We start from the raw sequence: 24,241 nt of genomic DNA on the forward strand, positions 1-24,241 counted from the left end.
ACTGTATATACTATAGATATAGATGTAAGGACAGGACACTGTATATACTATAGATATAGATGTAGGGACAGGACACTGTATATACTATAGATATAGATATAAGGACAGGACACTGTATATACTATAGATATAGATGTAGGGACAGGACACTGTATATACTATAGATATAGATGTAAGGACAGGACACTGTATATACTATAGATATGGATATAAGGACAGGACACTGTATATACTATAGATATAGATGTAGGGACAGGACACTGTATATACTATAGATATAGATGTAGGGACAGGACACTGTATATACTATAGATATAGTTGTAGGGACAGGACACTGTATATACTATAGATATAGATGTAAGGACAGGACACTGTATATACTATAGATATAGATGTAGGGACAGGACACTGTATATACTATAGATATAAGGACAGGACACTGTATATACTATAGATATAGATGTAGGGATAGGACACTGTATATACTATAGATATAGATGTAAGGTCAGGACACTGTATATACTATAGATATAGATGTAGGGACAGGACACTGTATATACTATAGATGTAGGGACAGGACACTGTATATACTATATATATAGATGTAGGGACAGGACACTGTATATACTATATATATATAGATGTAGGGACAGGACACTGTATATACTATAGATATAGATATAAGGACAGGACACTGTATATACTATAGATATAGATATAAGGACAGGACACTGTATATACTATAGATATAGATGTAGGGACAGGACACTGTATATACTATAGATATAGATATAAGGACAGGACACTGTATATACTATAGATATAGATGTAAGGACAGGACACTGTATATACTATAGATATAAGGATAGGACACTGTATATACTATAGATATAGATATAAGGACAGGACACTGTATATACTATAGATATAGATATAAGGACAGGACACTGTATATACTATAGATGTAGGGACAGGACACTGTATATACTATAGATATAAGGACAGGACACTGTATATACTATATAGATATAGTGATCACCATTAGACTGTAAGGACTGACATCCCCAGAACAGGCTGTATAATAAGACTATGTTATATAATACAGGATTTATAGCTTATGATGACTATCACACACTATATAAATATAATAAGAAGACACAGACATGTAATAGGAGTTACAATCACTACCAGTCACCTCCTCTCTCCCGGGTTTCCTCGGCTCTGGGCTACAGCATTAGGTGAGATTGGCTACAACAAAATGGCCGCCGGAAACTCCTTCTGCAGGGACAGGTCACATGGCTGTGTCACATGACATCCGGGACATTACTGCCAGCTCCCTGCTGTCCTGTGAAGCAGAGAGTGTACATAGAGATACATTGTGTCCTGTCTGATACCTACAGCAGCTGGATTATTACCAGGATCACTGAGTGTACAATGAGGACACACATGATGTATGTAGGGGATACAGCTTCATTGTGTGACTGCTGGATATGGTGCTGATCACTGCATGAGGGGAAGATGGGAATATATATATATATCTGTATATTATACTTACTATATACTATTATACTTACTTTATACTATATACATTTATAGTTACTTTATGCTATTATACTTTTATAGTTACTTTTTGCTATTATACTTAAGATATACCGTTATACTTACCTTATACTATTATACTTACTTTATACAATATACTATACTTACTATATGTTATTATACTTAGTTTATACTATTATCATCATCATCATCATCATTTATTTATATAGCGCCAACATATTCCGTAGCGCTTTACAATTGGGGACAAACGTAATAAACTAATAAACAAACTGGGTAAAACAGACAAAGAGGTGAGAAGGCCCTGCTCGCAAGCTTACAATCTATGGGACAATGGGAGATTGACACATGAGGTTAAGTATACATTTTGCATCTTGGCCCAGCCAGACTGCAAAGGTAGGGTGACTCATAAGCTAAATGATCCTGTCACACAACAATGTTATTCCGGGGGTAGTTGTCTTGTGTGAAATTGTGTAACAGGCTAAAGGTAGTGAGGTTAAGATGGTGGTTGAGGAATATTATAAGCTTGTCTGAATAGGTAGGTTTTCAGAGAACGCTTGAAAGTTTGTAGAACAGAGGAGAGTCTTATTGTGCGAGGGAGAGAGTTCCATAGAGTGGGTGCAGCCCGAAAAAAGTCCTGTAACCGGGAATGGGAGGATGTAATGAGGGTGGATGAGAGACGCAGATCTTTTGCAGAACGGAGTTGCCGAGTTGGGAGATATTTTGAGACAAGAGAGGAGATGTATGTTGGTGCAGCTTTGTTGATGGCCTTGTAGGTTAGTAAAAGTATTTTATATTGGATTCGGTAGAAGACAGGCAGCCAGTGTAGAGACATACAGAGTGATTCAACAGAGGAATAGCTATTTGCAAGGAAAATCAGTCTTGCCGAAGCATGTAAAATAGATTTTAGGGGTTTGAGTCTGTTTTTGGGAAGACCAGTAAGGAGGGAATTGCAATAGTCAATGCGGTAGATGATTAGTGCATGAATTAAGGTTTTAGCAGTGTCTTGTGTGAGATATGTGCGGATTCTGGAAATGTTCTTTAGATGTATGTAACATGATTTAGATATAGAGTCAATGTGGGGAACAAAGGATAGGCGTGAATCAAGGATTACACCTAGGCAGCGAGCTTGTGGGGTGGGATTTATGGTCATGTTATCAACAGAGATAGAAATGTCAGGTATGCTCTTGTTGGCGGGTGGGAATATTATTAACTCTGTTTTAGAAAGATTAAGTTTGAGTTGACGAGAGGCCATCCAAGATGAAATGGCAGAAAGACAGTCAGTTACACGGGACAACAAAGATGTCGAGATATCAGGAGAGGATAGATAGATTTGGGTATCATCCGCATAGAGATGATACTGAAAGCCAAAGGAACTTATTAGATTTCCAAGAGAAGCGGTATAGATAGAGAACAGCAGAGGACCTAGCACCGAGCCTTGTGGTACTCCAACTGATAGGGGAAGCGGAGCAGAGGTGGCTCCAGAGAAATTAACAGTGAAAGAGCGATTAGAGAGGTAAGATGAGAACCAGGATAGAACTGTGTCTTGAAGACCTAGGGATTGCAGTGTTTGTATGAGAAGAGAGTGGTCAACGGTGTCAAATGCAGCCGAGAGATCAAGGAGAATTAGGAGAGAGTAATGGCGTTCAGTCTTAGCAGTGATCAGATCATTAACAACCTTGGTCAGCGCAGTCTCTGTGGAGTGTTGAGAACGAAAGCCAGACTGAAGAGGATCCAACAGGTTGTTTGCGGAAAGAAAGCGTGTGAGGCGAGTGTAGGCAAGTCTCTCTAGAAGCTTGGAGGGGCAAGGGAGCTGAGAGATGGGACGGTAATTTGAGAGAGAGTTTGGGTCGGAGTTTTGTTTTTTTAGAATAGGAGTAATCACTGCATGCTTGTATAGTGATGGAAAGATGCCAGTAGAGAGTGAGAGATTACAGATTTGAGTTAGAGGTGAAATGAGCACAGAAGACAGGGATCTACCAATTTGCGAGGGAATAGGATCAAGAGGACAGGAGGTAGAGTAGGAAGATAAGAAGAGCGTAGAAATTTCCTCTTCATTTGTGGGGTCAAATGAAGAAAGGGTGTCAGAGGGTAGTGGGAAGGAAATGAGCTGATGGCTTGTTGAGGAAGAGGATACCATTTCTAGTCTGATCTTGTCAATCTTGTCCTTGAAGTAGGAAGCAAGATCCTGAGCACTGATAGTAGATGGAGGGTTCGGGGTGGGAGGATTGAGAAGATGATTAAATGTATTGAAAAGGCGTTTGGGGTTAGAAGCCTGAGCATAGATAAGAGATTGAAAGTATGTTTGTTTTGCAGTGTCCAGAGCATTTCGATAGGAGTGGTAGACAGAAGTATATGTGAAGAAGTCATTAGAGCTTCGAGATTTACGCCAGTGACGTTCTGCTTTACGGGACAGTTTTTGAAGATTTCGTGTTGCTTTGGTGTGCCACGGTTGACATCGAAGTCGACGTGTAGTATGAAGTGTCGCTGGAGCCACTTGATCAAGGGCCGTTGCTAAGGTTAGGTGAAAATGAGGTACTGCCATCTCAGGGGATGAGAATGTAGAGATAGGGGAGAGAAGGTGTTGGAGAGAGGTGGAAAATTGTTGAAGATTAATAGAATTAAGATTTCTACGAGTATGAGGAGGCTTGGTTGAGTCAGACAGTAGAGAGGTTAGAGCAGTGGGGGTGAGAGTGTAGCTGATAAGGTGATGATCCGAGAGGGGGAAGGGTGTATTAATAAAATTAGAAACTGAGCATAGTCTAGAGAAAACAAGATCAAGGCAGTGGCCATCCTTATGAGTAGATGATTCAATCCACTGGGAGAGGTCAAGTGAGGATGTTAGAGAGAGTAGTTTGGAAGCAGCTTTGGAAGGTGGGTTATCAATGGGGATGTTGAAGTCACCCATGATGATGGTGGGGATGTCTGAAGATAAGAAGTGAGGGAGCCATGCAGAGAAATCCTCAATAAATTGTTGGTGTGCTCCAGGGGGACGATAGATCACCGCAACACGTAGGGAGAATGGATTAAAAATGCGAATAGCATGTACTTCAAAAGATGTGAACGTGAGTGATGGCACATTTGGTAGAACTGTGTATGTGCACTGTGGGGAGAGAAGTAGTCCAACCCCACCTCCTTGTCTGCCTTCAGGTCTGGAGGTGTGGGTGAGATGGAGGCCACCATGTGAAAGTGCTGCAGGTGAGGCAGTGTCTGATTGCATAAGCCATGTTTCTGTTATTGCCAGAAGGTTGAGGTTTTTTGAGAGGAAGAGATCATGAACGGAGGTAAGTTTGTTACATACAGAGCGTGCATTCCAAAGGGCACATTTAAAGGACTTGGGAAGAGAGGGGAGACAGGTGATGTGTTTGAGGTTTGCTATAGAACGGTAGTGTTCTGATGTATGTGTGTGTGAGGAGTGTGGGGGACCTGGATTAGGTGATATATCACCAGCTAATAGAAGCAGAGTGAGCGAAAGATAGGCAAGGGGATTGTAAGATGTGTGGCCTTTTATTTTCTGGCGACAGGTGGAGGCTGTACTTGTTAGAGATAATAAATAGGACAACAGTTCATGGGTGTTAAATAGAGGTGAGTGGAGTAATGCAGGTGCAATATGAACAAATTTGTGTGTTGGTGGAGGGGTGAAAGATGACACAGTCCTAAAGATCATGCCATGAAATGAGACTAAGAAAAGCAATTTGTGAAACATTGTGATAAAAGGGGTAAAAGCAAAAAGCAAGGGTATTTTAAGAATTACCTCTTAGCAGTATTCCATATAAATAGACAAGTAGTGCTGAAATAGGCTGTGGCAGATGTTGCTTATTGCTGGGAGTTAAATCAAGTCAAATGTAGTCCAATGTTTGTCCAGCTGTGTTGTCTAACTGTGCATTTTCGTCCACTTTGTGAGAAAATCCCACTTAGTGTAGAAATCACACACGTCTAACCCCACATACGTCTCCCCATAGAATGAAGCTAAGATGTAGTCAGTCTAATTTAGGAATACACTACAGATGTGCTAATTGGTCAGCTAATCAAAGGAAAAGAAAACATTTGTGGGAAAGGATAGAGGCCAGATACCTATCATAAATTAGGCAGCAATAAAAGACTGTGCCAACCTAAGTTTAAACAGATAACAGTTTCCTATAACATACTTAAACACAGATTGCAGGGATGAAATACCTACTTTATGTTATTATACTTACTTTATACTATATATTGTTATACTTTAATATGTTCAGAAACAGTGGATTAGCTATTTTCGCTTGTTTGCATAAGTAATCATATTTTAAACAGCTGTATTGATCATCATTTTAGAAGCTAATGTACATGTGATTACACCATGGGCCTGTTTCACCTAGGTATCGCAGAATAACCCGACAGACGTGCTACAATATCACACGGCTGAGGAAGTAGTACTTTTTCAGCTGTGTGATATTGGTTTTAAATTTCAGCTGCTACGTGCTTGTAAAGAGGTAATTGACAAGTTAGAGTACAAGAAGCATCGTTTATCAGTTACGGAGGGAGCTGACCCACATCTATCGGGTTATTCGGCGATACCCAGGTGGGGAGAGCCAGTCTGAATCTGCACCCTGTTGCAGGTCACGAACGGCAGGACCACTATGTGCCTTATGATGCATTACTGCTCTACAGCTAGAGAGAGCTAACATACGATACATTGATTCTCCCAGCGATCAGGATTTAATCAGAATTCTACACAAGATACAGATGGAGGTAATGACATTTTTCTGAAGATACAATTATTGGAGTCTGAGCTTATGTTTTATATGTTCTATACGAACATTACACCAAAAGTTTTATATAGATTGACTGAACTTATGGTTATTTATCCAGACACGATTCACCGCACTAAGATCATTGACATTTGTGGCACTAGCTAGTATTATTTTTTTTCATTGTGGAGCTATTTGATTGATTTTTCTATTGTCATTCCTTTTTTGCTACATTATAGCCAGCTGTCACATTGACTTATCTAGGAGCGTTTAAAGCTGGTTTGCTCATGTCTACATTTCCTATACGCTCCATCACAGTGCACTGTGATTTGTTTCATGGGGGTAGTTCCATCTAATGCTTTTGTGTATTATCATTATTTTAAGCTGGTTAGTTGTGTTTTATCTTTTATATTTGCCAGCAATAAATTGTACATTTATACATGATGATCCGTGACCTTACATTTTATTTTATATAATATTATTTTTCTTTCTCAGCCAGCTAGGTTTTCTTTTTTGGTTTATTGCATGGGTGCAAAAGTTTGCACCTTATGGGATGAGTTAAGTGGATACAGCCTTTTATTGTGCCCGCGTGTGAAAATTAGATTTTGTTTTGCACAGCGAGATATTTAGGTTGGAAAATGCGCCTTTCTAGCAAGTGGATGCAGTTGTCTTTGGACCCAGCAAAATGACTGGAATTTTACCTATGCTTAGAGGTGGCCTAGGTCAGACTTCTGCCTATATTTTTATATGGGACACGGTTTGCACCCCCCAGACATATATGTGAAATACAAACATCAAACTAAAATAAGTGACACATAATAAATACAGTCCTGATGCCTCCTCACTCATGATATGCTATAATGTTATATGAGGGTATAGGAGGCATTATGTGTGGAAAAAATGAAGGGCAAAATTGACACTTAAGAAGAAGGGTGATCTTAAAACTGTTTCCCGTTTTTTGAGGCATAGTTTTTGCTATTTTCTCCATGTGCATTTATGTATTATCTGCCCAAAAATGATTTCCAGTGGATCCAGCAATTCTCTGATTTTTTTTTTCCTGGTAAAATGGTAACTTCTAAATGGATTCCTCAAGTCCTTTCAGAAGTTTGACGTGTTGTACCTTGTAGGCAGTAAGGAATTCTCTTTGGACTTGATTCAGAACATTACATTCTTTAAATTGACATCTTGACGGCTACTTTCATTTAAATATTGGACACATTAAATAGTGTTAATACGTAATAGGACACAGGAAACTGATGGCTGTTGTCTCATTATACATTTAAATGTTTCAGACTCCCAATAATCAGATAACAGGCGGGATTTCTGGGGAGAATCACTTATTTGCATATTTGGTAGAGGAAGGGTCAGAGCTGTGTTGAATTTCCAGAGATCCGACCTGGTTGGAGACTCATTGGCAGTGCATGGATTAACAAAGGAACAACACTATAAGCATCAAATCAAATACATCATGCATGACCATGAGTACAATGCTATTATTTAAAAAAAAAAAAAACTCAGAAGTGCAAATTCAGTAAGCAGCTTAAAAGCTAAAATCACCTCTGCACCCAGCAGTGGGTTATGACTCAGACAAAATATTCCCCAGCGGTGTGCAGTGATGTAACATTTCTTATACCAGGGGTGGCCAATCAGTCATAGAATCTAAGAGACAAAAAATATCTTTTGATACCGAAAAAGCCATGCCCCTCATACATATTCCTTACAGGCACATTAGACCTTCTCTCATGCCGCTTACATGCCCGTCAGACCTCCCCACATTCACCTTACATGCCCATCAGACCTCACCATATGCCCCTCACATGCCCAACAGATCATAACAAAGCAGAGAATAAGTCAGAATGGGAACAGCTGCCTGGGAAAGCCGCATTTAGAAGTTCAAAGAGCCGCAGTTTGGCTGCCGCTGTCTTACAGCTGTGATGGAGGATGGTTCATCTAACAACTACAGCTTAACACGCATAGCAAGCAGCCATTTTTTTGGCTGAACCAACATGCATGACAATACAGCCAATCAATTCACTAGGAACCAGTGACATCACTGAGGGACTTCATGAATTGATTGGCTGTGTTTTACTGGATAGCTTCCTGCACTATGCCTTACTGAAAATTTTGCTTTAATGTATGTGCCTTCAAAATTAGAATATTTTTGGTCTTATAGTTAACGCTATTTCTATGCAAGTTACAGTATACTGCTGGCCTATGTTTTATATCATTGTGTACTTCAGTTTTCACAGTGACTAATGCATTATGTTTTAGGTTCAATTTGATTTTCTTTATCTATAATTTTTATTCTTTGTATAGTGAATAAGTAGATAAAATACCAGAACTGTTCATATATATATAAACAACATGCCATTATGTGGTTTGTACACGAATAAGGTAATAAAATCTGGAATTGCCTACCATGTTAAATTCTTGTTTTCTTTAAAATTATTTAAACATAAGGAAAAGGGGAAAGAAGGCAACAGCTAATAAGGGGATACCATAAATATAATTATGGAGGGAGAGTGCGTGTGTGAGCAGTCCCACGTGCACTATAAGACTTGTAAATATATTATCTATTATTTTGCTGTTCCATTTAATGGTCCACTAACATGTTCCTATATTGTGTTTCCTGGAATTCCATCTAGGCCATCCATATTGTCATGTATACTGGTTATATAACCTGTGTTCTTAATGCTTATTCCTCCTATTACATGCTCTCAATTACTTTAATAATCCAGTCCATGATCTTAGTTGCTTATTCCCGTATTGAAATTATGAAATTCAATAAATGTTTTTAGAGTGATCTCTTTAAAGCCGTTGTCAGAATACTCAGGGAAGGGCCAAACCAAGACCCAGTTATTGCCAATAACTTTAGAATTTTCACGGAGGCACCTTTAACTTCACTGGACCCTTATTAGACAATGGGAGTTAAGTTATTGGCTATCTGTGCGGTTAAGGAATAAATGCTCCCATGGACACTGATAAGCAATAAACAGTATTTACTATAACCTACACATAGGTTCATAGTAACAATCACAATTAATACACACAGATCACTATAACAGTGATTAAACATATACAACTGATTGGTATTACCAGACCTTATGTAAGCCTTCTGGGAATGAAATTGGTCCCTGTTGTAGTCTGGTTTGCTAGTTGCACTCCCTAGTATCTGGCCTTCCCCCTTGTGCCAGTAGCACCTTAGGTAGGAATTCTGGATTAGCTCTAAGTATTACTTTATCCAAGTGACTACTGAGAAAATGCTGTTTGCACCATAGTCCTAACAACTCATCCATTCTGTGGACAGATGTAATTGCTATCAAGAAACCCACCTGACATCCGTCTCAAGGAGACTTTCTGCAGAAGTTTTAAAGGGTCAGATATCAGTGCATTCAGAGCTAAACTAAGGTCCGAAGTGGCCTGATGGATGGAAGAACCAACTGATCAAACCTTGTGAGGCTAATCTGCTGTCTATGCTCATTGCCGACACTTGTACCTTAAGAGTACTCCTGATTTAACATGTGATTTCCATGGTCCTGGGTAGAATCAATAGATTTAAAATATATATCGCATCTAGAAGATTCCAGATGCGTTTCTTTGCCTTCCAGGCAATTTCTTCAGAGGAAAAATACATATATGTGTAAGTCTCATGCAGCTCGTGGAACATATGGTCCAGCCTAAGTAAGGTAGTTTGAAGCTTATCCACCTGTGTCCATTCCTTCACCATCATTTCCTTTATCACTTTACTTACTGGATAACTCCTACATTACCTGATATGCACCTCAAAGAAAGATAATTGGCTTCCTGTGGAAGGATGTTTTTGATCCATATCATTCGATCTATAAAAATGCTTCAATATAGTTTATACTTTTCCCCCTCTTGTTTCTTTATTTATTTATGAAGAGTTGACGTTGGGCTGCTACAGGGAAGGATTTGTACATAACAGAACAAGCAGGGATAGGGCATGACGTCACTTCCTTTACACATTGTCATCTCCACACAGGAAACAACAAACAGATAAACTAAATTAAAACAGTTACAACGTGCGCAAAGTTATCCTTTGTGATCACCAAGAAATCCAGACATGGTAACTTGTTTACTGATTCCTGAGCTCCCACACCAGTACACTGGCCTATTAGCCCAGATCCTGGGCACTGAATACATTTATCTCCTCTTAGCTACATTAGACAAGCTCACTGACATACACACAGACACACATCCAGCTAAACACAATAACCCAGGTTCAGCTGAGCACAGTCCCCTTTTTATCCTGTATTTTAACATTGACCCATTGAGTTGCAGATCCTGGTGCACATCAGTCCTTGCAAACTCCATCATTTATAAAAGATCAGCAGGAGCTTATTGTGTAAATAGTCCAACTCTCTCTTATTGACATCCCTAGCGCACACAATCCCAATCCCTGTGGTTTTGCCACAAGAAGAAAATGTAACTATAAAATAGTAGCAGATATAAATCACAAGTGGAGGTGATGGACTAGATCTAGATATCCTCTGAGAGGCAGACTCCCTGGAGACCTCCTCAGACCTATATTAGATGCTCAGCAGTCACCATATGACCAGTCCCCTCCACTAGTGATAGCCGGTGTCACTGCTGAGTGGTCTCTACTGTGATGCTCCATCAATGGGACCCTATAAAGGGATAAACATCTGAGTGTGACCAATGTCAGAGCCCCACCAGAAGCTTATATGTAGTGTATGGCCAGGAAGCCTCAGATGTCACCTATCATATAGTAACTGTGGTTCTGTGTCCTCAGCTTGGTGCTCTTATTACTACTGGTCTGTGTATAGTCCAGTGGGATCTGTGTCCTGATGTATCTATGTAGGTGCTACTGCCAGCCACTGCCTCTGACCCGGAACATGTTATACAGCTGGTCTGTGCGTTCCACCGGCTTCCTGTCTGTGCGTTCCACCGGCTTCCGGTCTGTGCGTTCCACATGCAAGAAGTGAGTTTTAGCTACATAAACAACTTCCGGGTGCTCGCTGAGCAGGAAAAAATACAGCGGAGGCTTTGTTATGCTTCATAGTACGTAATTATATTATTATTTATTTTATTACACAATTGGAATAGACTCTGGTGCCATGTTATTAAAGGGAAGGTGGAGCAGACTGGTGGTGCTCCCTGTCCTCCTCTCCCCATGTCTTTACCCCTTCTGCTCTCTTCTATACTCTCCCTCCCAACCCTGTGCCCCCTGTTCTCCTCTCCACATGTGTCTACCCCTTCTGCTCTCTTCTATACTCTCCCGTCCACCCCTGTGCTCCCTGTTCTCCTCTCCCCATGTCCTTACCTGTTCTACTCTCCTGTGTACTCTCCTTCCCGGCCCTGTGGCCCCTGTTCTCCTCTCCCCATGTCTTTACCTTTTCTGCTCTCCTGTGTACTCTCCCTCCCACCCCTGTGCTCCCTGTTCTCCTCTCCCCATATCTTTACCCTTTATGCTCTCCTGTGTACTCTCCCTCCCGGCCCTTTGCCCCCTGTTCTCCTCTTCCCATGTCTTTACCCCTTCTTCTCTCCTGTGTACTCTCCCTCCCTACTCTGTGCCCCCGGTTCTCCTCTCCCCATGTCTTTACCCCTTCTGCTCTACTGTGTACTCTCCCTCCCACCCCTGTGTCCCCTGTTCTCCTCTCCCCATGTCTTTACCCCTTCTGCTCTCCTGTGTACTCTCCCTCCCACCCCTGTGTCCCGTGTTCTCCTCTCCCCATGTCTTTACCCCTTCTGCTCTCCTGTGTACTCTCCCTCCCACCCCTGTGCCCCGTGTTCTCCTCTCCCCATGTCTTTACCCCTTCTGCTCTCCTCTGTACTCTCCTTTCCACCCCTGTGCTCCCTGTTCTCCTCTACCCATGTCTTTAACCCTTCTGCTCTCCTGTGTACTCTCCCTCCCACCCCTGTGCTCCCTGTTTCCCCTCCCCCATGTCTTTACCCCTTCTGCTCTCCTGTGTACTCTCCCTCCCACCCCTGTGCCCCCTGTTCTCCTCTCCCCATGTCTTTACCCCTTCTTCTCTCCTGTGTACTCTCCCTCCCTACTCTGTGCCCCCGGTTCTCCTCTCCCCATGTCTTTACCCCTTCTGCTCTCCTGTGTACTCTCCCACCCTACTCTGTGCCCCCGGTTCTCCTCTCCCCATGTCTTTACCCCTTCTGCTCTCCTGTGTACTCTCCCTCCCGGCCCTGTGGCCCCTGTTCTTCTCTCCCCATGTCTTTCCTCCTTCTGCTCTCCTGTGTACTCTCTCTCCCACTCCTGTGCCCCGTGTTCTCCTCTCCCCATGTCTTTACCCCTTCTGCTCTCCTCTGTACTCTCCTTTCCACCCCTGTGCTCCCTGTTCTCCTCTACCCATGTCTTTAACCCTTCTGCTCTCCTGTGTAATCTCCCTCCCACCCCTGTGCTCCCTGTTCCCCCTCCCCCCATGTATTTACCCCTTCTGCTCTCCTGTGTACTCTCCCTCCCACCCCTGTGGCCCCTGTTCTCCTCTCCCCCCACCCCTGTGCCCCCTGTTCTCCTCTCCCCATGTCTTTACCCCTTCTGCTATCCTGTGTACTCTCCCTTCCACCCCTGTGCCCCCTGTTCTCCTCTCCCCATGTCTTTACCCCTTCTGCTATCCTGTGTACTCTCCCTTCCACCCCTGTGCCCCCTGTTCTCCTCTCCCCATGTCTATACCCCTTCTGCTCCCCTGTGTACTCTCCCTCCCACCCCTGTGCTCCCTGTTCTCCTCTCCCCATGTCTATACCCCTTCTGCTCTCCTGTGTACTCTCCCTCCCACCCCTGTGCCCCCTGTTCTCCTCTCCCCATGTCTTTACCCCTTCTGCTATCCTGTGTACTCTCCCTTCCACCGCTGTGCCCCCTGTTCTCCTCTCCCCATGTCTTTACCCCTTCTGCTCTCCTGTGTACTGTCCCTCTGGTTGGAATAAGTTTTTCCTATTGCCTAAATAGCGACACTTATTATATATCGACAAAAAAATTCTGAGCAGTATGAAGGAGACACAACATGTCTGACAGACCTCCTAATCGTTCCAAACAGAGAAAATGCTGGTGCTTGGAATTTAGGTGACTTAAATTTGTGACACTGAGATTTCCTTTTTTAAAGCGGCATAACGTTGTAGTGATCAGTGTGTATCAGGTGTGTGATATCAGTGTGACCTGTGTATAGTGATCAGTGTGTATCAGGTGTGTGATATCACTGTGACCTGTGTATAGTGATCAGTGTGTATCAGGTGTGTGATATCAGTGTGACCTGTGTATAGTGATCAGTGTGTATCAGGTGTGTGATATCACTGTGACGTGTGTATAGTGATCTGTGTGTATCAGGTGTGTGATATCCGTGTGACCTGTGTATAGTGATCAGTGTGTTTCAGGCGCTCAATTCAGTTTTAAATCGCATAGTATGTCACACTATCAGTAGGTTTTAATAACTGCACCCTTGTTTTTCAATACAAATCCAGAAATAACAAACATACAAATGAGACCTATTATTGGTGGATTTGTTGCGTTGAATCACTATATACTGATACCCCCCATGCTTTGGGAATAGCTGCAGTGAATTATTTTCTTTTTAAAGAAATTGGGAACTCCGAGGGACATTTAATTTAGTGTTGATTTGCTTTATCTTACAACATAATTATATTTTATTTGATAAATATTAATTACAGACACTTTGTATGGCCATGGGCACCAGATTTGCCCCTAGTTTGGCCAATCTGTACATGGGTCTATATGTAGAACAATTTATTCACAGTGACACCTTTGGGGGGAAATCACTTTGGTCAGTACATACATGATTTAATATTTATATTTAATGAGGATATTTATTCAATCACTTGAATTTTGTTCTTTAACTTAATAGATACACATTTAAATTAAAATGTATTAACCAAAATCACACACTGCACATTCATTTTATAGATATACACAGACTTTTTAGAATCCTGTAGATACTAGTAATTACTTATACTTTACCAGCCAACCTTACACGCTGTGGGGTACAAACATACAGAAAGGACAGCTGCAGAGGATCAGAATAAACTGCTATGTGAGGAAAGACGTCCACTGACAGCATGAAGACATGATCGGGGCTTTAACCAGAGAGCACATCCAAATATATTTGTGGCCATTTTTGTGAGCTCCTCTATAGAAACAGTTTTTAAAGCATCTGATTCGTTTTATGTTGCTTTATAAATTGTACAGTAATATTGCCCTGTAGGTGTTACACGGTTCATTTTCTTTTAAATGTGCACAAAGTTTTGTAGTGACCTTAGAATGTTTCCTCCTCTGTAAAGTTTATTCTTCTTGTGATCCTCTCCTCTCACCTATATATAGGAAACTGTTAGGACAGGGGTGGTATTTGTATGATAGACCCTTCTTCTATATTATGCACACAATAATAACTCCGTATAGGTGCAGTTTAATTTAGCTTTTAATTGATGATCCTGGAAATCACCAACAAGATCATTCAGCTAGTGACTGGAGAGGTGACTACTGAGAATGGGACATTATACAGTAACATCAGGGACTGTGTCTGGATGATTCTGTATCATTGTGTGTGTCAGGTTCCTATAAGGTGTGAGGATGTCACTGTCTATTTCTCCATGCAGGAGGAGGAGGAGTATTTAGAAGGACATAAGGGTCTGTACAAGGACATGATGATGGAGAAACACTGGAATCTCACATCACTGGGTAAGAGGAGACTTTCATTTTTTTAAAGGGGAGAGCCATTTTAAGGGCCACCTATATACACATTATCTGGTCATCACCTATAAACAATGTAATCAGTCACTGTGTGTCTCCTACAGATGGATCCAGTAACAGAAATACCCCAGAGAGATGTCCCCGTCCTCTTTATTCACAGGATTGTACAGAGGAAAATCACAGTGTCCTACAGGAGTATCAGGTAGATGGGATTAAGGGTTTCACCAAATACCAAACGTCCTTTTCAGTACATGATCTGTAGAGCAGCTGTGTGGGTTTAATACATTGGTTTTCTACGGTTTAATTTTAATTAATGAAATTAAACATTATTAAAGTGTTTTTTATTGTAATTTGGGTTAATTAGGGTGAAGGTCTGACTGATATTAAGGTAGAATATACAGAGGGAGAAGAAGAGACGTATGTGAGGGGTGATCAGCAGTGTAAGGAAGAGGAAATCCCTACAGATATCAGCACAGGTCAGTAATAAACACTTATTACAGAAAGAGTCACATATTCTCCTTGTTCAGTCACTACAACAATCTCTTATTCTACACCCTCCTCTGTCAGTACAAACTAATTAGGAAATGTATCTGCCAAGTGGGGGAGTCAGGAGCCATCAGCCCCTATTAGACTTCTGCTCTCCTCCTCACATCATATCATTGTTTTACCAGCCCAGAGATCTGACCAGTCTCCTCCTCACACTCTCTGGAGATTCTCATACATCAGGAGCCATCAGACCCTATTAGACTCCTGCTCTCCTCCTCACATCATATCATTGTGCTACCAGCCAAGAGATCTGACCAGTCTCCTCCCCATACTCTCTGGTGATTCTCATACATCAGGAGCCATTAGCCCCTATTAGACTCCTGTTCTCCTCCTCCACAAATCATATCATTGTGCTACCAGCCCAGATATCTGACCAGTCTCCTCCTCACACTCTGGTGATTCTCATACAACAGGAGCCATCGGCCCCTATTAGACTCCTGCTCTCCTCCTCACATCATATCATTGTGCTACCAGCCCAGAGATCTGACCAGTCTCCTCCCCACACTCTCTGGTGATTCTCATACATCAGGAGCCATCAGCCCCTATTAGACTCCTTTTCTCCTCCACAAATCATATCATTGTGCTACCAGCCCAGATATCTGACCAGTCTCCTCCTCACACTCTGGTGATTCTCATACATCAGGAGCCATCAGCCCCTATTAGACTCCTGCTCTCCTCCTCACATCATATCATTGTGTTACCAGCCCAGAGATCTGACCAGTCTCCTCCTCACACACTCTGGTGATTCTCATACATCAGGAGCCATCAGCCCCTATTAGACTCCTGCTCTGCTCCTCACATCATATCATTGTGCTACCAGCCCAGAGATCTGACCAGTCTCCTCCCCACACTCTCTGGTGATTCTCATACATCAGGAGCCATCAGCCCCTATTAGACTCCTTTTCTCCTCCACAAATCATATCATTGTGCTACCAGCCCAGATATCTGACCAGTCTCCTCCTCACACTCTGGTGATTCTCATACATCAGGAGCCATCAGCCCCTATTAGACTCCTGCTCTCCTCCTCACATCATATCATTGTGTTACCAGCCCAGAGATCTGACCAGTCTCCTCCTCACACACTCTGGTGATTCTCATACATCAGGAGCCATCAGCCCCTATTAGACTCCTGCTCTCCTCCTCACATCATATCATTGTGCTACCAGCCCAGAGATCTGACCTGTCTCCTCCCCACACTCTCTGGTGATTCTCATACATCAGGAGCCATCAGCCCCTATTAGACTCCTGCTCTCCTCCTCACATCATATCATTGTGCTACCAGCCCAGAGATCTGACCTGTCTCCTCCCCACACTCTCTGGTGATTCTCATACATCAGGAGCCATCAGCCCCTATTAGACTCCTGCTCTCCTCCTCACATCATATCATTGTGCTACCAGCCCAGAGATCTGACCTGTCTCCTCCCCACACTCTCTGGTGATTCTCATACATCAGGAGCCATCAGCCCCTATTAGACTCCTGCTCTCCTCCTCACATCATATCATTGTGCTACCAGCCCAGAGATCTGACCTGTCTCCTCCCCACACTCTCTGGTGATTCTCATACATCAGGAGCCATCAGCCCCTATTAGACTCCTGCTCTCCTCCTCACATCATATCATTGTGCTACCAGCCCAGAGATCTGACCAGTCTCCTCCCCACACTCTCTGGTGATTCTCATACATCAGGAGCCATCAGCCCCTATTAGACTCCTTTTCTCCTCCACAAATCATATCATTGTGCTACCAGCCCAGAGATCTGACCAGTCTCCTCCTCACACTCTGGTGATTCTCATACATCAGGAGCCATCAGCCCCTATTAGACTCCTGCTCTCCTCCTCACATCATATCATTGTGTTACCAGCCCAGAGATCTGACCAGTCTCCTCCTCACACACTCTGGTGATTCTCATACATCAGGAGCCATCAGCCCCTATTAGACTCCTGCTCTCCTCCTCACATCATATCATTGTGCTACCAGCCCAGAGATCTGACCTGTCTCCTCCCCACACTCTCTGGTGATTCTCATACATCAGGAGCCATCAGCCCCTATTAGACTCCTGCTCTCCTCCTCACATCATATCATTGTGCTACCAGCCCAGAGATCTGACCAGTCTCCTCCCCGCACTCTCTGGTGATTCTCATACATCAGGAGCCATCAGTCCCTATTAGACTCCTGCTCTCCTCCTCACATCATATCATTGTGCTACCAGCCCAGAGATCTGACCTGTCTCCTCCCCACACTCTCTGGTGATTCTCATACATCAGGAGCCATCAGCCCCTATTAGACTCCTGCTCTCCTCCTCACATCATATCATTGTGCTACCAGCCCAGAGATCTGACCAGTCTCCTCCCCGCACTCTCTGGTGATTCTCATACATCAGGAGCCATCAGCCCCTATTAGACTCCTGCTCTCCTCCTCACATCATATCATTGTGCTACCAGCCCAGAGATCTGACCTGTCTCCTCCCCACACTCTCTGGTGATTCTCATACATCAGGAGCCATCAGCCCCTATTAGACTCCTGCTCTCCTCCTCACATCATATCATTGTGCTACCAGCCCAGAGATCTGACCAGTCTCCTCCCCGCACTCTCTGGTGATTCTCATACATCAGGAGCCATCAGCCCCTATTAGACTCCTGCTCTCCTCCTCACATCATATCCTTGTGCTACCAGCCCAGAGATCTGACCAGTCTCCTCCCCGCACTCTCTGGTGATTCTCATACATCAGGAGCCATCAGCCCCTATTAGACTCCTGCTCTCCTCCTCACATCATATCATTGTGCTACCAGCCCAGAGATCTGACCAGTCTCCTCCTCACATACTAATATTTGAAATATATCAGTACATTGTACAACACCATTATGGTTCCATCACTGATCAGTGGGTGAGATCCCGCCATTACCCATGATCATCCCTGTGTATTAATGCCAAAAAGATTGATTAGAACTCAATGTGTATATTAACACAGCAATACTAAAGCAAAATAGCAGCTGAATCCACTATGAAAACACACAGAACTATAACCATACACCAGTCATTGCAGAATAGCTCCCTCCACTCTCTGATTGTATGTACTGTTGCTCTTCATCTTCTGATCTGTCAGTTGTTGTTGCTCATCTGTGCCCTGCTCCATTTTCCTTCTCTGTCCTGACGCTCCGCTCCGTCATCATTCTGTGTTGCTATTTCCTACTATACTGCTCTCCTGCCCTCTCTGTACTTGTCTACATCAAAGCCTCAGTGTAAATTAGTATCCGTGGAGCTATGTTACTTGAGGTTGACCAGAGGGACATAAAGAAGCTGCTTCACTGTTTTCTTTTGCCACCTAGGTGTCCACCTGGAGATCTTCAAGTAGTATAGACCCATTTATAGGACGTTCTGCTATTTTTGCCCAAATCTACTCTGCTTCCATGGCTCCAGTGTCTGTGTGTGAGGGCAGTGAATTGATAGACATTGTGGTCGGAGAATATTACTGACTTGGGAAATGTTACTCTCCAAAGTCTGCATTTCAGGAGGAGTAGTCCAATGTGTCTAAGCTACTTGCATGTTACTGTCACTGGATCTATGTATTGTGCTTGGTAATACAGTTGTGTTCTATGTTAAGACAATGTTTTATATATTCAAAAAAAAGTCATTTTGGCATTTTGTACATTTATAATTGTGTTCATAGTTTGCAATTTGAAATTAAACATTTGAACATCTTGAACTCTATAATAGTATGACAATTTACTCTATATATAAATAACATGTCTTTTTTTACATACATTTATTTCCAGCAGATGGACGGAATAGCAGGAATATCTCGAAGGAATTGCTCATTTTGTCTCCAGATTTTAAAATAGAAGATACCATTATACAAGATTCTCCAGGAGAAAACCCCATCACCCTAAATATACATCCAGTAATGCAAAGTGCAGATATATCATCTGATCCCTCTAATCTTGCTGGATATTATCCTTATAACTCAGATATTGTTACACATAGTACAGGTAATACAGTGTTTGCCTGTTGTGAATGTGTTCAAAGTTTTACACATCAGTCAATCGGTGTTAAACATCAGAGAACTCACACAGGTAGTAAATCATTCCCATGTTCTGAGTGTTGGAAATGTTTCACACATAAATCAGCTCTTGCTAAACATCAAATAACTCACACAGGTGAAAAACCTTTTTCGTGTTCCGAGTGCAAAAAATGTTTTTCACGTAAATCAGCTCTTGTTGAACACCAGAGAACTCACACAGGTGAGAAACCATTCCCATGTTCTGAGTGTGGGAAATGTTTTTCACACAAATCGGCTCTTGTTGAACATCAGAGAACTCACACAGGCGAGAAACCCTTTCCATGTTCTGAGTGTTGGAAATGTTTCACACATAAATCGGCTCTTTCTAAACATCAGAGAACTCACACAGGTGTAAAACCATTTTTGTGTTCCCAGTGCGAAAAATGTTTTTCACATAAAATAGCTCTTGTTAAACATCAGAGAACTCACACAGGTGAGAAACCATTTCCATGTTCTGAGTGTAGGAAATATTTTACACAGAAATCACATCTTGTTAAACATCAGGTAATTCACACAGGTGAGAAACCATTCCCATGTTCTGAGTGTGGGAAATGTTTTACACAGAAACCAAGTCTTGTTAGACATCAGAGAACTCACACAGGTGAAAAACAGTTTCCATGTTCTGATGGGTGTTAGGAAGGTTTTACATGCAAATTAAGGTTTTTTTATGAATGTTATCAACGTAAGACTGGAAAAGATCATGCATACGTGGAACTTATTAACGTTTCTTTATTCTATTCGATATCGGCATCACTGTCAACAGTAATATCAAGACCACATTGTTGTTATACAGGATTCTAAGTTATTCCAGCATATTACATTGTTTGTTCACACCGCAATTGTAGGTGGACAACTTTTGTATTATTCTGTAATAGGGAAAATTGTAAACAGAAGAACAACGGTACCAAATAGAGTTGTATTTTCGGATATCGATACAGAAATAAGTACCGTAGGTGTTATTTAAATGCGTACCAGATATATAGTTCTTAAAGGCTCATTAACAGATGAGCTCAACAGACTTCATAATGGGCTGTACGAAGTCCTCAGATGTATGTGACAAATAAGAATAAAGCGACAGAAAAACCAAAGATAGTGTAGTACTGTCAAAATCTGTTAACGACGCACCTGTCACCAAACACCCTTAGATACATGTGCGGACCAGAGGAAAGATCAGAATTGCTTATCTGTCTATGTTCCTTATTGCTGTTGTGATAGATCCAGTTTATTCCATAGGTTTTGCGACCAATTCTCTCCATTATCAACCAGGGAACAAAGAAATGAAAGTGCCATATACTGAAGTATATTTACACAAACATTTTATTGCACACGTAACATATACATTTTGCACTTATAAACAATAAAAAGATAAATGGCTTATCTGAAATCCAGTTATGGTGAATTGAACGTTCTTCGTAACCTTTTTCCTGGTGAGCAGATGTTCTTCTCCACGACTTCCAGCTGAAGAATACTTCACAAGACTATACAGGGTACAGGTTCAACAATGTAGCAGATAAAGATAGTTTATAGCATATAAGAACAACCTCAACGCGTTTTGATTGTAATATATGCTGTAAACTATCTTTGTTAAGTGTGCAATAAATTGTTTGTTATTCTGGTCCGCACATGTATCTAAGGGTGTTTGGTGACAGGTGCGTCGTTAACACATTTCGAAAGTACTATACGTCTGCGGACTTCGTACAGCCCTTTCTGAAGCCTGTTGATCTCTAGTTGATGAGCCTTTAAGAACTATATATCTAGTACACATTTAAATAACACTTATTTCTGGATCTTTATCTAATAATTCTATACTGTTTGGCGCCGTTGTCCTTCTGTTTCTGATTCTCTCTAGATCTGGGCTTTGCGCAGACTAGCCACCCGGCACGTTGAAGGAAGGCAGCTGCCTTTCAAGAAGGCAGTGTTGTTTGGTGTGAGTAGGTGTTATACATTGAATTTAATAACAATATTGGATTGAGCGCTGGTATTTAATGTGTTCCATTTTTCTATAATTCTGTAATATGTTACAATTTACTGAGGATCATTTACAAAGCTGCAGAAATGTGGGCCCACTGCAAATGTAATATTGTGATACAAATATATCTCACTGTGGTATGCAATGATTTATCCTTTTTACTATAGCTGTGATTTACTAAGTGTAGTATGGACAACTTAACACACAGTGGGGAGAGCCATCTTGTAGTCTGCATTTACTTTCATGAGAATACAATCTATCAAGTTACTAGGGTCCAGTGACACTGAGGGACTTCATGAATCGATTGGCTGCATTCTAAAGAATGCCCACACAATGAGTGTCTGCACTGTGTAACGGTGACAATTGTATCACCTTAAGCCGGCGGTTCCCAAACTGTGTGCCGCGGCTCCCAGGGGTGCCGTGGCACTGTCACTGGGGTGCCACGGGCCAAGCATTGAAAAAAAGAAAGAACACAGAAACTTACCAATCCGCCGGGCGCCGGGACCCAGCAGCCTCCTCTAACCCAGCTGTCACTGAATATCAACGTCCGTGACAGCTGCGGGAGAGAGGTGGATGCTGAGTCCCGGCGCCCGGCGGATTGGTAAGTTTCTGTGTTCTTTCTTTTTTTTCTATGGCTGGCGCGCGGCAGAGAAGTGAGAGGGACCGTGACAGCTGGGGCGCAACGGGGCAGAGGAGTGTGACAGCGGGCAGAGGAGTGTGACAGCGGGGCAGAGGAGGGGCACAGCGGGACAGAGGAGGGGCACAGCGGGGCAGAGGAGAGGCACAGCGTGAGAGGGACAGTGGAGGGGGACACAGCGTAGGACGGGACAGCGTGTGAGAGGGCAGAGGAGGACAGCGTGTGAGAGGGCAGAGGAGGAGGACAGCGTGAGAGAGGGCAGAGGAGGGATAACAAGGCAGAGGAGGGTGACAGCGTGAGAGAGGGCAGAGGAGGGGGGACATCGTGAGAGAGGGCAGAGGAGGGGGACAGCGTGACAGAGGGCAGAGGGGACAGTGTGAGAGGGGGCAGAGGAGGGTGACAGCGGGGCAGAGGGGGCAGTGTGCCTGGCTGCAGAGGGGGCATTTTTGCATACAACTAAATAAGTATTTCTGTCCTGACCTAAATACTTATTACAATTTTTTGACCCAACTACTTCAAAACAGGACTGCTCAATAATTATTTTGGAGGGGTGCCTTGAAAAAATTTGGAGACTCTAAGGGTGCCGCGAACTGCAAAAGTTTGGGAACCACTGCCTTAAGCATTAAAATAATTTAGTCTTATATGTGTTGCTCTATCTTTGCAAGTTCAAGTTCATTGCTGTTTTTATAAACCTCATATTGTGCACTGCAGTTTACACACTGACTAATGGAGAATGTTCAAGTTCCGTTTGATTTTATTTTGTATCTATACTTTTTATTCTTTATATACTAAATATGTAAATTAAATAATAGTTCAATGAATTTATGGCTACTACTTGCCATTTTATGGTCTACACACAATTAAGATCATAAAATATATAATTACCATCATGTTGACTTCACATTTTTGCCTAAGAACACAGCCATGAATATAGAATGGTACCAAAACATCCTCCAATAGCAACTTCTCCCAACTATCCAAGAACAGTTTGGTGATGAACAATGACTTTTCCAGCATGATCGAGCACCTTGTCATAAGGCAGAAGTGATAACTGAGTGGCTCGGGGATCAAAACATCTAAATTTTGGGTCCATGGCCAGGAAACTCCCCAGACCTTAATCCCATTGAGAACTTGTGGTCAATCCTCAAGAAGCGGGTGGACAGACAAAAACCCACATAGTCTGACAAACTCCAAGCATTGATTAGACAAGAATGGGGGCGGCCATCAGTCAGTATGTGGCCCAGAAGTTGATTGACAGCTGCCAGGGCGAATTGCAGAGGGCTTCAAAAATAAGGGTCAACACTGCAAATATTGACTCTTTGCATAAACTTAATGTAATTGTCAATAAAAGCCTTTGACACTTATGAAATTCTTGTAATGTTACTTCAGTATACCATAGCAACATCTGACAAAAAGGTCTAAAAACACTGAAACAGCAAACTGTGTGATAACCAATACTTGTGTCATTCTCAAAACTTTTGGCCATGAATGTAGATTGTTCAAAAAGACAACCATTCCCCTTGAGGATGTTAACTCCATTTAAGATGTTGTCGACAGAAGAATTGAAGAAGGAGCTAAAAAGCTACATCTTATAATAGGGGCAGTGCTAGGGCCTGCAGTAGCTACAACAAGGACAGCCAGAGCATTAGGTATCTGGGGTAATGACTTAGAAAAATACATACTGAATGGAATAAAGAAAAGTGAACGTCTAAAGGTTATCCAAGACTATAGTTGGCAACAGAAGGGCAGCATGGTGGCCAAGTGGTTAGCACTTCTGCCTTATCGCACTGTGGTCATGAGTTCAATTCCCGAACATGGCCTTATCTGTGTGGAGTTTGTATATTTTCCCCGTGTTTGCGTGGGTTTCCTCCCACATTCCAAAAATATACTAGTAGGTTAATTGGCTGATAACAAATTGACCCTAGTCTGTGTATGTGTGCGTATGTCAGGGAATATAGACTGTAAGCCCCAATGTGGCAGAGACTGATGTGAGTGAGGTCTCTGTACAGCACTGCAGAATTAGTGACTGGGCAGTGCTAATCCATTTAGGCTGGACT

The 24,241-nt window shown here is 42.4% G+C and overlaps 2 protein-coding genes across 9 annotated transcripts in view; one reads left to right on the forward strand and one right to left on the reverse strand.

Annotated features, from left to right (window-relative positions):
• Positions 1-24,241, forward strand: part of LOC142160075 (uncharacterized) — a 282,721-nt gene that overhangs the window by 145,118 nt on the left and 113,362 nt on the right. For 2 of the 4 annotated variants that reach the window (XM_075214978.1, XM_075214979.1), the window contains exon 12: positions 15,341-15,452. The exons of 1 other annotated variant lie outside the window; for it this stretch is intronic. In XM_075214978.1, coding sequence (XP_075071079.1) covers positions 15,341-15,452 — 112 coding nt within the window. Of the gene's footprint in view, positions 1-15,080; positions 15,179-15,340; positions 15,453-24,241 lie in introns of all 4 variants that reach the window. One more of the 4 variants, XM_075214980.1, reaches the window with a different exon arrangement.
• The window catches only part of LOC142160094 (uncharacterized), a 341,050-nt gene that overhangs the window by 21,490 nt on the left and 295,319 nt on the right, over positions 1-24,241 (reverse strand). The window lies entirely within an intron of this gene.

Source organism: Mixophyes fleayi, chromosome 6 (assembly GCF_038048845.1).
Source record: "Mixophyes fleayi isolate aMixFle1 chromosome 6, aMixFle1.hap1, whole genome shotgun sequence".
In the NCBI taxonomy this organism is placed as follows: domain Eukaryota; kingdom Metazoa; phylum Chordata; class Amphibia; order Anura; family Limnodynastidae; genus Mixophyes; species Mixophyes fleayi.